At 36.7% G+C, this 16,694-nt stretch overlaps 2 protein-coding genes across 2 annotated transcripts; both read left to right on the plus strand.

Moving 5' to 3' along the window:
- Positions 1-104: 104 nt before the first annotated feature.
- On the plus strand, positions 105-7,044 carry arl9 (ARF like GTPase 9). The gene is made up of 4 exons (XM_039654990.2): positions 105-795; positions 1,813-1,981; positions 3,329-3,504; positions 5,711-7,044. The coding sequence occupies exons 1-4, from the start codon at positions 604-606 to the stop codon at positions 5,885-5,887; spliced, it is 714 nt and encodes a 237-aa protein (XP_039510924.2). The 5' UTR covers positions 105-603; the 3' UTR covers positions 5,888-7,044.
- Positions 7,045-7,430: 386 nt separating this feature from the next.
- On the plus strand, positions 7,431-15,235 carry spmap2l (sperm microtubule associated protein 2 like). The gene is made up of 6 exons (XM_039654992.2): positions 7,431-7,501; positions 9,247-9,375; positions 10,299-10,418; positions 11,562-11,703; positions 12,280-12,414; positions 14,716-15,235. The coding sequence occupies exons 1-6, from the start codon at positions 7,431-7,433 to the stop codon at positions 14,827-14,829; spliced, it is 711 nt and encodes a 236-aa protein (XP_039510926.2). The 3' UTR covers positions 14,830-15,235.
- Positions 15,236-16,694: the final 1,459 nt, after the last annotated feature.

Raw genomic sequence — 16,694 nt, forward strand, 5'->3', positions numbered from 1 at the left:
ACATTAAATTATACTATTGCCCACTTGAATGTCTCTGTGAGAGCTATATTTCACCAGCAGAGGGCAATGTTGCACATTCATTAATTCGCTCTGTATTCTAGCGCCCTCTGCTGGAACGATCGCGCAATACTTGAGCCAAACATGTCACCGCCGACTAGTGTGCATCTCTAAATTAAACGGAAAAGATTTCCTCTCATTGGCAGGTTCGTCTCAGGGGATTATTTGAGCTCAGACTCCCCGCAGAGACACTTTAAGATCAAAATCTCTCGCGGTTTGTTGTGATTACCTCACGAGACTTTTGTTGTTGATCTCCAGGAAACGCAAAAGCTCGGACTGCACCTTTTCCGTTAGTGCAAGGACGACGAATAAACTTCATTTAGCGCTTTTAATCGATTGCTTTCTGTACCGATAACTCTGTTTCTTGCTCTCGTTAGATCCGCTCCCCGGAAATATACACTTGTAGAGTTTCTAATCCACTTGTGGAGCCGCACCGAGGCCTTTGTGTGGCGCGTCATGCCCGCGTGCGCGTGATAAAAGTACCGCGTTTGTTTACATTTTAACCTTAACTTGATTTGATATTGTGGGCTTGAGTTGCGCGTGAACATGCCCGGCGCGCGCGAGATCGGGATGATGGGCGCCGCGCTCGCGCTGACGGGGGGAGTCGCGTGCGCGTTCTGCTATCTGATGCATCAAACACAACAACAACCCAAGAAAAAAGTGAAGGACGAGAAAAAAGAACACGTGCATAAAGCGACCAAGACCGAAACTGCACAAAAGACGCCTATAATATCAGAGGTTTGTTGGTTTCGATCCAGTTTATCCTCTTGGACTTCCACTGTGGTGTTTTGGTTGCACGCGAGGCCTCGATGTGACAGTCCAGTGTACATAAGTGTTGTTGTAATGCTTAACAGATCATGCATAGTCTATATCCTCATACATACTAATATTCAATTATTATATAATATATTTTAATAAAAAAAAAAACTCATGCAACTTATTTTTGATTTTCCTCTAATGTTAATGTTTATTTATAACTTTATCATGATATGTAATGCTTAAAATGATACTTTCGGTGCATGCAGATAGTCTCATATGATATTGGAGCTTTGTTTAAAAAATATATATATATATATATATATATATATATATTAAATGTTAATAATTCGTTAACGTTGCAAATAGTTAAACATAGCATTAATCTTTAATTAATATTTTCCTAAATGTTAATGTTTATTAAGAAAAATTGTCGTTATGTGTAATGCTTAAATAGTTCCAGATAGTATTATTATGATATTACCTTCTATTTATTACTATTTCTATTTAAGAAATGTTAATAGTAAGTACATAATTTATTATGTTTAACAGATGGTGAACGAAATGTCATGCAACAGTGATTCACGTTTTAATAAAAGTCAAGGTATTGCTTTATTTGACAGTGTCCTTGTAATATTTTATGTTTTTACTACAATAAAAACATACATTCTACTATGCCTATAAATTAGGCATAATTACATGCAATTAACCCTATAGTTTATTAATATTACTCAAATGTAGAATTACACTGTAGCAATGACACCTTTAAAATAAAGTGCAACCAAAGTCATTAAAATAATGAGCTACAGATTTTTCATGGTTTATGTAATGCTTCTTCATGAAAGTTCATCAAAATAAATAAATGTGCATGCTGTGTTTGGTATGCACTCTTCCTGTGACCTCTGAGGCAGCTTTACTGTCCTATCATGCTGTGATTTCTGCCATGAATGCTGTGTCACGTGTCCTGATGTGTCGTGTGTGTGTGCTCTGTGTGGTTAGCCCAGGACGGCAGGTACTCAGGTGCTGGTTCTGGGTCTGGACGGGGCGGGAAAGACCAGTTTACTGCACTGCTTCGCCACCGGCAGCCTGGAACAAGACGTCTGTCCCACTCAGGGCTTCAACGCCGTCTCCATCAACAAGGAGGAGCTTCAGATCGAGTTCTTAGAGAGTAAATATAGCTCACGCATGTTCCTGCACTGTAAAAATTAAAATTGAATTAATAATCAAAATATTCCTTAAAAGTTAACCATTTAAAATGAGTAAAGTTTACACCAAAAAATGTAACAAAAATATCTCACTAACAGACGACAAAACAAACACCGATCATCATAATGGTGACTTTAATTTATGTTTTTTGGGTTGTTGTTGTAAGTTTTTTCTAATTTTAAATAAAATAAATGTAATTTTTAATAAATAAATTTTAAAAACAGAAACAAAGACTTATCGTTCCTTTAATGGTCAGCTTAAGAACTGGCTAATTGATAATCAGATATGTGCACATTAAACCACTGACTGCCTACTGAAAATTGTGGCTTGCTAGCAGATTGTCTTGTGTCAAACTTGGTTGTTTTTTCATTTTTTAGCCTATGTTGTTTCGTTACTTATTGAACTTGTGTGTCGTATTTGTCTTATTATTACTTTTTCATGTTGTTATTATTATTTGTGGACTGTCATTTCTTGTTTCATATCTTGATTTTAGGTTGCCATCATAATAACTGGCCAGGGACAACAGATGAAAATTAGCCTGTCGAGCTAACTCTGGCTCATTTAAAGTTATTTTACTGTTAATTAATGAGCACTGTCCCTGTAAAATGAACAAGTAAATGAAATGAAATGCAATTTTCAATGGTTAACTTTTAAGGAATTAATTTGATTAATTATTACTCAATTCTAATTTGTTAAGTTTAATTCATAATAGTGCTTGTAATCTGTTGCCACAATTGTTTTGATTAGATAAAGCATGTTCATTTTTACAGTGTGTGGCATAGGGTTTGAACTCATGCACTGATCAAATAAATGCAATTTTGATGTTAGCTGTGCCCAAAAGGGTAATAGTATTTAGTAGGGGTGTAACAATATATCCCGTCACATTATATATCGCAATACAGAAATGCATAAATATGTATCGGGGATGGTGACATTGTGTATAGTTCACCTAAAATGAAAAGTTTTAGTGTCAGTACTATATAAAACTACTATATAATGTATAATAATTCAATGGGATTCCAGATGTCGTATGTTACCTTTATTTTACATATATCTAGTCAGTGACAGAGAACAGTATTTTCATCTAATCATGAATATTGTTATTCTGGTGTCTCTATAATTGTCCTGTGCTTTGGGTTATCAGGACCAAAGCATATTCATTATATTATATTTAACATTTTAATCAACAGTCCATTTTTTTGGTTAATCTTTTATCATATGTCTCGCAATAATATCGCATTGTGATGTGTATTGAATCGTGACATGAGGGTTTCCGTAGTATTTAGTGTGTGTGTGTGTGTGTTTGCAGTCGGAGGCACGGAGAAGCTGCGTGATTACTGGCGGATGTATCTGGGGAAAGCGCGTGTGATGGTGTTCGTCGTGGACTCGTCTGACCCGGAGCGATTCCCTCTGGCCAAACGCCTCCTCCATCAGCTCCTGTTGGCCGACCCCTGCCTTCCTCTTGTGCTGCTCGCCAACAAACAGGTGAACACACACACACACACACACACACACACTAATCCTCCCTGATCCAGTGTGTCAGGGCCATCTGCCTGCTCAGACGGGAGATTAAACTCAAGCTTTTAATGTTGTTCTCATGCAGGCTTTGAAATTAACTTTCTGACTCGCCGGCCAATTTGGCTGCTAAATTTTTAAGTTACTGGACATTCAAAACTTGCACTAACCCAAAAAGAAATGAACTACGTCACAGCTTAAAAAAATAAAATAAATATATATATATATATATATGAAGAGTTTGGTTCCAAAACGCAATAAAAAAATTGAGTTACTGCAAAAATCTGTTTTGGATCTAGTCGGTATTGAAAAGTCAATGTTTAATTTTATGTAAAATTTTATTTTGATTAATTGCATTTTGAAAAAAAAAAAATTAATGGATTTATTGCACAATCTGTTTTTTTAATAAATCTTTGAAAATCAAAACCTGGATTTCATTTTTTATTGTTATTATAACCTACAAATGCTATGTGAAAATTTGAAACAGAAAATAGTGGTTTTCATCTTCCCACTTTCTTGCTAAAGAAAACACAGTTTTACTCAAATTCATCAAAATGGATTTATAGCGTTTTGGAACCAAACTCTTCATATATATATATATATATATATATATATATATATATATATATATAATAAAATGTTGATTTCATACATTAATTTCTAATTTATCTCAATCCTCCACTCTTCCTCGTTCATCCTCATCCTTTTCACCAATCATTTATTTTTAGGTGGACTGATCAATACAGAACAAAGTACATTAAAAAAAAGTAGGATTTTGGAAAATAATGTCTTTTCTATTAACCAAATGCTTTTTAATCTTCGCTATTTCTTCAGTGCAAGTGAACAAGTGTGTGTTATCTATTGCGTAGTGACGTGTGTGTGTGTGTGTTCAAGTAAGCTAGATATGAGCAGAATCTGAGATGTTTGATAATATAGTCAAACTAAAGGCTAATCGTATTTATTACGCTATGTGTCTGATGTTGTAAAGCGCGAGACCATTGTGCAGAGTTTACCTCAGTAAGTTGGCCAAGTGGATCTCTGAGCGGCTGTGAGTGAGTGGAGACGGGGCTAATTAGCATATTCATAGATTTAAATGTATATATAAATTTATACTTTAATGAACTGACACTAAAGCCACCATTAGGTGGCAGCACTGCATTACTGAGTAACCCTGCATCTCAATGCCCACAGTATCCATCCTAAACGGTACGTGAGATTGAAATAAGTGTGGATTTGTGCTCATTATAACAGATAAAATATTACCCACAATCCATTGCGCTTTGGAGGAGGATTCAGTACTACAAACACAAGTAAAAAGTGATCAAAACTACAAAACAAGGCAGATGCACGCGACCGACGGTTCAGATAAAGGGGTTTTAGAGACTAATAATCAACATTTAAGCTCTTACCTGTGTTAAATGTGGACTTTTATAAAGATCTGTTTGGCCATTTAACTTTTAAATGCATTATTATAGTTTACTGTGATAAGATGATTGACAGGTCATTATCAAATTTTTCAATTGTGCTGATGATATTCAGGAAAACTCACTTGCTCTGGGTTATTTTTTAGGAGGCATTTTAAATGCATTTTTCTAGGCTTTATCTCACAGACTGAAAGGATGCACTTTAAAAAATATATATTTTAATTAAAGGCTTAGGTTAGATTACAAAAAATAAACATGACAATAGTCCAACGTTTAGTATATAAATCAAATATCGACTTCAACAAATAGGAAAAGAAAATATAAAGTGCAATATATAAAATAAAAATAAATAAGAAAATAATATAAACAGGTATAAATATTATTAAAGCGTTTTGCTTTACTATTTTTCAACCCAAGTAGTGACTCAATATAATTTTTCATGTCTATCTGAAATAACAGAAAGTTGGATTGTTATAACCCATTCTGGGTCAAATATGGCCAAACCCATACGTCTGGTTAAAAATGTCATTTAAAATTGAACCATATTTGGGTTGAAACAAGTGTAGTATTTCCCAATAATTGAACAGAGATGAACAATAAAGGCCACATTTGGTGTTGATCTTTGTCTAAACTTCTAGTCAATGACATATTCGACACCATTGGAGTCTGACATCATCATTACGATATCCTCCACATCACGCACACCCCTCATTCCTGGTGTTTTTGGACTAATTCATCATGGTGTCCCGCAGGACGTCCCCGGGGCCCGCGGGGTCACCGACCTGTACGAGGCGCTGGATCTGGGCACGGTTGGCGACGGACACCGGCTCAGTGTGATCGGCACGCAGGTGAAGAAGGGAAAGTGTGTGGCCAACACCGGTGTGCAGGACGCCCGTGACATCATCATCGACATGATGGCGGACAACTGACCATCGGCTGTCTCAGTTATTCAGGGCTTGATTTACATTCAGCAAATGACAGGCAGACGGCCTGTCCTGGAGTAGAAGAGAGACTAGATCAGATAGTTCGGTCTTTTAATGACACTAACACATACAGACGGAGCATTTTGAAAAAGATGCCAAAGATTATGATGTTTTTCAGTTGTGTGATTGTGTATTATGGGATGTTTGAGTGTGCTATGAACCTACTGAAGCTCTTTCATGTGTGTGTTTGATGCATTTGCTTTAGTGCTGGGCAACGATTAATCACATCCAAAATAAAGGTTTGTGTTTACATAATTTATGTGAGTTTATGTACTGTGTATAATTATATATATATATATATATATATATATATATATGTATGTGTGTATATATGTGAATATATTATGTGTATAATATATATATATATATATTAGGGCTGTGAAATGATTAATCGCATCCAAAATAAAAGTTTGTGTTTACATAATATATGTGGGTGCACTGTGTATAATTATTTTGTTTATATATAAATATACACACATACATGTATATTTAAGAAAAAAAAATTATATATAAAATATTTATATTTATATATAATATAAATTATATATAAATCTATATACAGTATATACATGAAAATTTCTTAAATATATACAACAAGCATGTGTGTGTATTTATATATATAAAATAATTATACACAGTGCACCCACATATATTATGTAAACACAAACTTTTATTTTGGATGTGATTAATCGCGATTAATCGTTTGACAGCGCTAATATATACACACACACACATGCATGTATATATTTAAGAATTTATTTATGTATATGTCTAAATTCATATAGTATATGCAAATATTTCTTAAATGTGTACATGTATGTGTGTGTGTATTTATATATACACAAAATAATTATACAAAGTACACGCATCTATTATGTAAACACAAACTTTGCCCAGCTCTAGCTTGCTTTGATTGGTTTATAATGTAACTCACTGAATTGTCTGTAAGGATTGTCTACACTGCAAATGTCTGGGTCTGTATATTAACTTTGCAACTTGACCTTTCTGTGTTTAATTGGATTTTTAATGCCAGAAATCAAGTGAAGATTTGATATGTTTTATGATTGGTCTTTTGATAACCATTAAATATCGATTTAAACACATGAATATGTTTGTCTTTTTTGTCGATGACATAATTGTTTGATCTTTGCTGGAAACTTTATGATGTCACTTGATGACTGAGCTGCACCATGTGACATCGGTTGCCATAATAACAGCTTCCTTGGCAACCGTGAGTATTAAGTGAGCTTTTAGTTTCCCAGGATCCTTTGGGCCGAGAGGTCTTCACACAGGACAGAATGGACTCAGGTAAAGTCTGCATTTAAATCAAATCCTAAAAATACTCTCATGGTATTTTTACAAAAAAATGTGCTAATATGTGTAATTGTTTTTTTTTTTTTTTTTTTCCTGTAAGACTTGGATAGGTATGTATATCAGAATAACATTTAGTTTTTCATGAAATGCTTTATATTTTTAAGAGGCTGATAACATGTTTGCTTGCAGGATTTCATTTCTAGCTCAACCAAAAAAGTCCAAGACTGTTTGGGCCACAACACCTTGGTAAAAACTTAATTTTATTTCTATGTGTAACTTGATTAGTGCCTCTAATCTAACTATATTCATTCCACAGAATAAAAGGTCGCTGGGGCTGTATCTTTTCAAAATGTACACATTTGTACCTAAAGAGAGTGCATATTGGTGCCTTAATGGTACACAGCACCTAAAATGTACATATTAGCACCTAAAGTGTACATTTTAACACCTAAAATGTACATATCAGCACCTAAAATGTACATATTAGCACCTAAAATGTACATATTAGCACCTAAAGTGTACATTTTAACACCTAAAATGTACATATCAGCACCTAAAATGTACATATCAGCACCTAAAATGTACATATTAGCACCTAAAATGTTCACTTTTGTACCTAAAGAGTGCATATTGGTACCTTAATGGTACACATTAGCATCTAAAATGTACATATTAGGTCCTAAAAGGGCCCAGTGACAGCTTCCGTACGTTTTTTTCTGAGAGTGTACAAATAAACGCAAGGCTTATATTTTTCAGCACTAGCCAAATACAGACATTAAAGGGATAGTTCACCCCAAAATGAAAATGTCAGTGATGACTCTCCCTCATGTTGTTCAACCCCGTAAGACTGTCGTTCATCTTCAGGACACAAATTAAGATATTATTTATTAAATCTGAGAGCTGGATCACTGCATAGGCTTCTTAAGGGATCGAAACTTGCCGGCCCAGAAAGTTATTAAAGACATTTTGTTAAAATAGTCCGAGTGACTACAGTGGCTCAATCTTAAGTTTATCAAGCGACGAGAATACTTTTTGAGCGCAAAAAAACAAACAAAATAACAACTTTATTCAACTATTCATTTCCTCGAGTGTGTTCACGTAGTGTAACAGCACAGCTCTTCTGGGTTGTACGTCACACACACAAACACATGACCAGCGTCGGCCAATAGTGAGCCTATACGTGTGATGTACAACAGTGGTTCCCAACATTTTTGTGTCTAAGACCCGACTTTTCCCAAGAAAATATTTTAGGGCCCCCCTTAACCCCAGTAAGATTGCAGCAAGGATGACAAAATGTATACAAATGGTATGTTTACTATAATCAGATATATTTATGCAGCTTATAATATTGAAAATACAATAACAAAAACATCAGCCCATTGTAATTTAAAAATGTAAGCCTAGGATAAGCATATTGGCCCTCTTTGAAAATGAAAAAACAAATATTCACAATGGTGTGTAGGTAAAATTAAAAAAGAAAGAATAAGCTTTACTAATAAGTTACTAAATGACTGCTGTCTCAATCCTTGCAAGTTATTTGTGAGGCTTTATCAAAGAGAGGCTTTATTTTTTACGTTTTATGCGCTTTAGCGAGCGATAATTAACTTGCGTTTATTAACAGAATAGTCGGAAGAACATTGTAGCCGGAACTACTTCTCTCTGTGTACGTCTATGACGAGTCACGCAGGCGCGGCAGCGATCCGAACCAGTGTAAAATAGTCCCAATGTAAACGCTTATTATAGGTAACACGGACTGATGGATTCATGATGAACTCACTCATTATATAATTTTTTGAACAGAAAAAAAATCTAAATTTGACAAAAAATATCTTAATTTTTGTTGTGAACAAAAGTCTGACGGGGTTGAATAACATGAGAGCGAGTCATAACTGACACTGACAGAGTTGCATTTTTGGATGAAATATCCCAAGCCGTTGTTTGGCCCCCTGACCCAGCTAATGTGAGGCGGTGTCTGTTGTGCTTGTGTTCAGGACGCTGACGTGGGGAAACCAGGAATCAATCCGGCCTCTGTCCCGCTCAGCGCTGCGGGCCGTTCCCAGTCCCAGAATAACGGCTCTGGCTCAACATAAGAGAGACTTCTCTCTCCAGACTCAGCTCAGGTACTCCTGATTCAGCTTTCCAGTCACATCACTTAAACAAATGTCGAAATGTATACAATTGAGAGGTTGAGGTTATAAAAAAGAAAAAAACAGGCCTACCTTTATTCAGCAAGGATGCATTCAATTGATCAAAAGTGACATAATGTTTATAGTTACTTTTGAGCTTTCAAAGAACCATCAAAAAATAAAGTAGCACGGCTGATTCAACGTTGATAATAATCATAAATGTTTATTGAGAATTAAATCATCATATTAGAGTGATTTCTGAAGGGTCATGTGACACTGAAGACTGGAGTAATGCTGAAAATGCAGACCTTTACTATACATCAAATAAATGCAGGCTTAGTTTCTAAAATCTGATCATTATTGAACATGCAGGCGGTTGTGAGAGCTCAGGTTCAGCTCATAAGGAGCATTTCTGTGAATAATGAATGAGAATTTGAGGTCAGCGTTCAGAAACAAGCACGTGACGACGGCTAGTGTGAGCTAGTGTTTAGGCTGTGTGTTTTACACCATATACTCTGCTAGTTTGATGAAGCATGCTATTTTATCCCGACAAATCCCACATCCATATTACGAGGGGAAACTGCCTTGCTCTCTCTGTCCAAATGTCTAGCGCTCCGGTTAAAGATAGCCTAGATAGATTTGATGAGATAATGGATAAACTGAGAGAATGAGTCCAGCTAGCAAGAACGTTTCCTCATTCTCCTCAAGAGAGTGTCAAAATCACTCCTATAAAAGACAACTCTGAGAAATAGCAGAACTTTACAAATCCTGTGGTGAGAGAGAGAGAGAGAGAGAGAGAGAGAGAGAGAGAGAGAGAGAGAGAGAGTCTACATCCTGTAACACTCGTCCTATTGTCTTATTTGAAAAGGCGGATTTTCTCTGGGATGTCAGACTTTCCTTCTGAAATCTTCCTGTAGGAAAGAGGAAGAGGAGAGAAGGATGAAGATCTACCACTCTTCCTCTCACGCGGTTCAGTACGAGAACGCCGCCCGGCTAGCGACTCCTAAAGCCCGAGACAGAAGCGCTCTGGGACACGAGTAAGAGAACCCTGACCTTCACATTCAGGAAGATGATCAGAGTTAAAATGAGCTCCAGGAAGACACAATACAACATTTGTGTGTGTGTGTGTGTCTTTCTTACATCCTTACATCCTTTCTTACATCACAATTTTACAACCTGTGGAGTTTTGTCATGTGACATCTCAAGAACCAGACGTTTGTTCGGATTCTGATCAAACCAGCACATATTATTGTTAAAGCCATTAATATAAAACTAAAAAAACATAAATTAAAAAAAACAAGTCAAAATGTAAATATATATATATATATATATAATTATAAATTTTATATAAATATAAATTTAATATATAAAATTAAAGTGAAAATATAAAACCTAAAATTTAAAAAAAAAATGTAATTCAAAATGTTAACAAAAGTTATAGTAGTATATTATGACCATGATATACTAAAAATAGTGATCCTAAGATAACACTGGTTGTTGGTTACATATATAAAAAAAAAAAATCTAAAATCTGTCTGAAAATTTGCCAGGAAACCATTCTGTAAGACTGGAAAACTGGTTAAAGAGAAAATATCTGACCAAGAAAATATCTGACCAGTGGCCTCTAAAGACAAATGGCATTGCTTGCAAATTAACATTTGACACCGTACCCCCTTTTCTCTGAACATCTTATCTGCATTCAAAAGTTTTGGATCGGTAAATTTTTACATGTTTTTAAAATAAGTCTCTTCTGCTCACCAAGACTGCATTTATCTGATCAAACATACAGAAAAAAAATGAAAAATTGTGAAATATAATTGCAATTTAAAACAGATGTTTTCTGTGTGTAGAATTTATTCCATGTGATCAAAGCTGAATTTTCAGCATCATTACTCCAGTCTTCTGTGTCACATGACCCTTCCGAAATCACTCTAATATGATGATTTAATCCTCAATATTGAAAACAGTTTTGTGGAAACTGTTATATATATTTTAATTTGAAATAGAAATCTTTTGTAACATCATAAATGTCTCTTATTTTGTCACTTTTGATCAATTTAATTCCTCCTTGCTAAATAAAATAATTTATTTAAAAAAAAAAAAATCGTACTGACCCGAAACTTTTGAAAGGTAGTGTAAAGCAGCATCTTTTTCTCTGATGTGTGTGTGTGTTTCTCTAGTTCTCCACACTCATTGCTGTGTGAGCATGACTGTCCCATCTGGCACGTGAGTCCCAGTGTGAGGAACGTGATGGTCTCACCTCGAATCCTCCGTCTGGCCAACCCTAAACCCAACCACCCGAACTTCACCAGCGACAGACAGGTCTGAACCTACAGCGCTCTTAAAGGGGTACACTCTTAGAAGAAATGGTTCTATTTAGAATTCCATCCCCCGCTTCATATATGGAACTTCAAAATGGTTCTATATAGAACCATTTTTTGGTAAAAGGTTCTATTGGCCAAGTATGGAACCCCAGGGTTCTATATAGAACCCAGAGGAACCCTTTTTTAAGAGTGTATAGAACCTTTTAGGGGTTCCAAATACATAGCGCTGATAGAACCTTTTAAGGTTCTATATAGAACCATTTTTTGGTAAAAGGTTCTATTGGCCAAGTATGGAACCCCAGGGTTCTATATAGAACCCAGAGGAACCCTTTTTTAAGAGTGTATAGAACCTTTTAGGGGTTCCAAATATGTAGCGCTGATAGAACCTTTTAAGGTTCTATATAGAACCTTTTCTTCTAAGAGTGTAGTTCACCCAAAAATGTCTGTCATTTTCATTTTTGTGTGAACCCTTAACACAACCACGGACGGGTTCTGGTGCTTTGAGACGATTCATTGCGATGACGAGTTTTGCAGTCAAGCGCCGTTTACACTGGTTTTGTGTGTTTGTGTCCAGAATGTCCAGACATCCATCTCATATGCAGCTCAAACGGCCAAGATGACATCCAGACTCGAGCAGCTCTCACTGCCCAGACTCAGAGAGAACACACACTTCTACGACCCCGGACGGCCAGAGAGTCCGATCCGACCCGTAAGAGTCAAGTCACCTTCATTTATACAGCACTGGTGATGATAGTGAATTACAGCAGCTCTAGAGTAATAGTTTTTGTCCAGCTAAAGTTAGTTTTGATTGATTCACTTTCATTGCAAAGATCATTAGTTATTAACTTAGGCGCCGCTTATGTTATTTATGCACTATATGAATTGAAAACAGAAAGCCTTTGTCAGGTTTGGGCAGGATGTCGAAGATGAGGACAAAGGGACCTCGATGTAGTTGTTTTACTTACAAACTCAACTTTTAGGAACGTAAGGAAACAACGCCAGGACTTCAAAACATACACAACCATACATCGACGACGACCAACAAACACTGAGGGAAAACAGGGCTTCAGGCCCTGTTTACACAGGAACGCTCGCGGGTGAAAACGTACAAATATTTTATCGGATGTGCCTTTCGTTTACACGGCGACAGCGTTTTTGAGGCTTTAAAACGCAAAAAAGTGAAACCACCCTCCAGAGTGGAAATCTTAAAAACGCTCCACCGCCGCGTTCCCGTGGAAACGGTAAAAACGCGAAGTCTGCTCGACAGTGAAGGTTGTGCGCAGGCGCGTGGACTTGCGTGCACTCCTAGCCGCATGAAGTGCATACTACATTGAATTTCACACACTTTTGCGTCACCATTTGCACGCGGATTTCCCACACAAAACGCTCGTCTAAACGCAGAATAAAAAGTGATGACGCGACCAACGCCACTTTTGCGTTCTCTCTTCAGAATCGTTTCCGTGTAAACATAGCCTAAATGAACTGGGACTAATGGGATAATTAACAGAACACAGGTGATGGGGAATTACTCATTAAACTGACTAACAGGACTAAACCAAGATCACAAAACTGAACTAAACACATTGAAAACGTGACAACCTTGAATGTCTTTATATCTATAAATGCTCTAAATAAAACTAAATATTATCCACGTAATACACTGAGAATTACAGTCAAGTAAACAGATTGACCAACCTAAATCACGTATTTCAGAGAGCCTTAGGGGCCGTTTCAACGAAACCAATGACTTCTTTTGGTCGCTATTTTACACGGCAACAATATTGCGGGCCTAAAAAAATGCAAACTTTTGAAAGCGTGTTTCTGAAAACGATACTGTAATCGACAAAACTGAACCCACCTGAAATGCGCGCAAGTGTCTTTAAATGTTGTTCATGTAAAGCATGTCGTGCTTCTCGTGAGATTTGTCGGGGGCGCTCCTCTCAAACTCGCCCTACTATGAGTTTGTTTACCACCGAAATGACGTTGAAGCTGTTATATTAAAGAATTAGTTCACTTTTAAAAAAACTTTTGCTGATAATTTACTCACCCCCATGTTATCCAAGATGTCCACGTCTTTCTTTCTTCAGTCAAAAAGAAATGAAGGTTTTTAATGAAAACGTTCCAGGATTTTCTCCATATAATGGACTTCAATGGGGTCCAAACGGTTCAAGGTCCAAAAGAAACTTTCAGTACAAACTGCAAACTTGTTCAAAGGGCTTTAAACGATTCCAGACGATAAATAAGGGTCTTATCAAGCGAAACGATCGCTCATTTTTTTTAAAAATAACAAAGTTTAAGTTTTATAAGATCAAACGCTCGCCTTGCTCTGTTCTGTGGTGCACGTTCGTGACTCTCCTGTTCGAACTCGTTCAACAAAATGAACAAATCTTTTTCCCAATCAATTCGTTCGTTTCTTTCGCCGAATGAACCAAATGACTCGGAAAAAGATTTGTTCATTTTGATGAACGAGTTCGAACAGGAGTGCGTTACAGAACAGAGCAAGGCGAGCGTTTGAGCTTATAAAACCTAAACTTTGTTATTTATTTATAAAAACGAGCGATCGTTTCACTTGATAAGACCCTTATTTATCGTCTGGAATCGTTTAAAGCCCTTTGAACAAGTTTGCAGTTTGTACTTAAAGTTTCTTTTGGACCTTGAACTGTTTGGACCCCATTGAAGTCCATTATATGGAGAAAATCCTGGAATGTTTTCATCAAAAACCTTAATTTCTTTTCGACTGAAGAAAGAAAGACGTGGACATCTTGGATGACATGAAAGTGTGTAAATAATCAGCAAAAGTTTTTATAAAAGTGAACTACTCCTTTAAGGTACAATTCTTGCATAGTGTGTCTTTAAAGTCCGGCTAATACGTTAATGTGATGCTATGCAGAGATTATGTTGATTCATGTTTTATTACAGATACTCTTGATGGTTGTGGCTTCAAGCTACTTATATCCGCTGCATATTTTTACTGGTGTATTGATTCAGCCGTCTTTGGTTTCTCCTCCAGGTGTCTAGACGAGCAGGAAAAGCCAGGGCGAGTGCTCGGATCCGGGATTTATCCGCTCCTAAAGCCCTCTCTAAAGATTACGTCCCACCCAGAGAACCAACATGGCAGGCCTGAGCAAACAAGAGAAAGACGTGCCTTCCATCTTGTGTTATTGTGTCTTTCTCTCAGCATCTCAGGAGTTTGGTGATCGGTCTCTTGTTCTTCTGCTTTTCTAATCACGGTCTCAGATGTAGTCTCTGGACTCTCGTTGACTGAAATTAAAGTACTGTATTATTCCAGACAGGTCTGGCTTCTCCAACGGGACTGTGTTTTACATCTGTAGTGTTTCCAGACCATCGCTTTCAGTGCGAAAACACTGAGACAATCTGACATTATCATCACCTTGTTGCCTGGACTTTCATTCTACACAGTTTACTGTAATATAAAACGTAATCATTTTATATAAGAACAATTATGTGTATATATTATACACACATTGCTGTTCAAAAGTTTCGGGTCAGTAGGACTTTTTTAAGGAAATACTTTTATTCAGCAAGAACACATTGCGAATAATTGAATCTAACAAAAGTTTGCTCTCAATATATAAATATATATATATATATATTAAAAAAAACTTGTTTGATTTGATTAATCGATTTGACAGCACACACACACACACACACACACACACACATATATATATATATATATACATATATGGTTTTGTTGTTATATTGTATTTACTGTTGATAACCAATAAATGCTCAATTAATATAATAATTAATCTTCATATATATATATACATATATATAAATATTTCAATTTACCAGGGATTATGTTCCTTTGTGTTTGTTTAATTGAAGAGTAGTTCACTATCCAGTTGATCTCGCCAGTTTAACTGCAGTTTTCCTTCTGATCTCTCTCACTCTGTTCTTTCCAGTTCCCATGATCCTCCTCTCTCTCTCTGTGTCTCTCTGTCTGTCTCTCTCTCTCTCTCTGACCTGTGGGTGACAGATTCCACTTGTGTCTGTCGAGTCGTCGGGGAAACACACAATGCCGCGGCTCAGATTGAGTGAACACATCTAGTTCCTCTCGCTGTATATGAACTCTTCAAACAGAAGCCAGTCAGACGCTTGTGAGGTCAGAGGTGAGAGATGTGTGTGTGAATCACTTTAGGCACCAAACGGGGAGGCATTTCATTAGATGCAATCTTGCATAAAATAAAAATAAATATTATTTAATTAATATGTTCTGTCCTTTAATAAATCAATTTGAAATGTTTCATTTTAACCACGAAGAATTGAGAGTAAAACTGCATTTTTGCTTTGGCTGTTTCAACTGCTTGGACAAGAAGGTAAAAAATGGTTATCCCAAACCAATAAAAACCAACAACAACAACAACAAAAGCTGCGGGAAATGTGTGAGATGAAAGGACCATACCACAGGGAGGAAAAACAGACAAGAGAACTAATATCAGCAAGGTTAACCAATGCTCTGCCCCGCTGATCAACACGAGAGCTTTTCAAGCTTCTCTACACAGATTAAACAGCGCTCAAGTGTTCTGATTGGTGCAGGGGTGGGCGGAGACTAGTGCAATCAACCAATCAAAGTGGCCAAGTCTCTCACTGGTAAGTCCCGCCCCTTCCACTAGCCCCGCTGGACCTCGTCAATGCAAGTGAATGAGAGAAAATCATTATTTTCTGATCCCGTTTGAATTGTGAACATGTGTTGTCTGTGATTTTTTTATATGCAGTACCAACACTTCAGTGTGTGTGTGTGTGTGTGTGTGTGTGTGTGTGTTCAGGGCAGCATCTGTGCAGCAGTCAAATAAACATGTTTGTTTTTCCACAGAGGGTGTGGGGTGTTTTTTTCACACACCACTGCTCAACACACACACACGCACAAGCAAACACTCTCTTTCTGTCACTCTCTCACACACTCTCAGACACACACACTCTCTCATTCTCACACTTGCTCTTGCTCAAACACACTCTCTCTCT

The sequence above is a fragment of the Pimephales promelas genome, chromosome 9 (genome assembly GCF_988280905.1).
Source record: "Pimephales promelas chromosome 9, fPimPro1.hap1.1, whole genome shotgun sequence".
Classification (NCBI taxonomy): domain Eukaryota; kingdom Metazoa; phylum Chordata; class Actinopteri; order Cypriniformes; family Leuciscidae; genus Pimephales; species Pimephales promelas.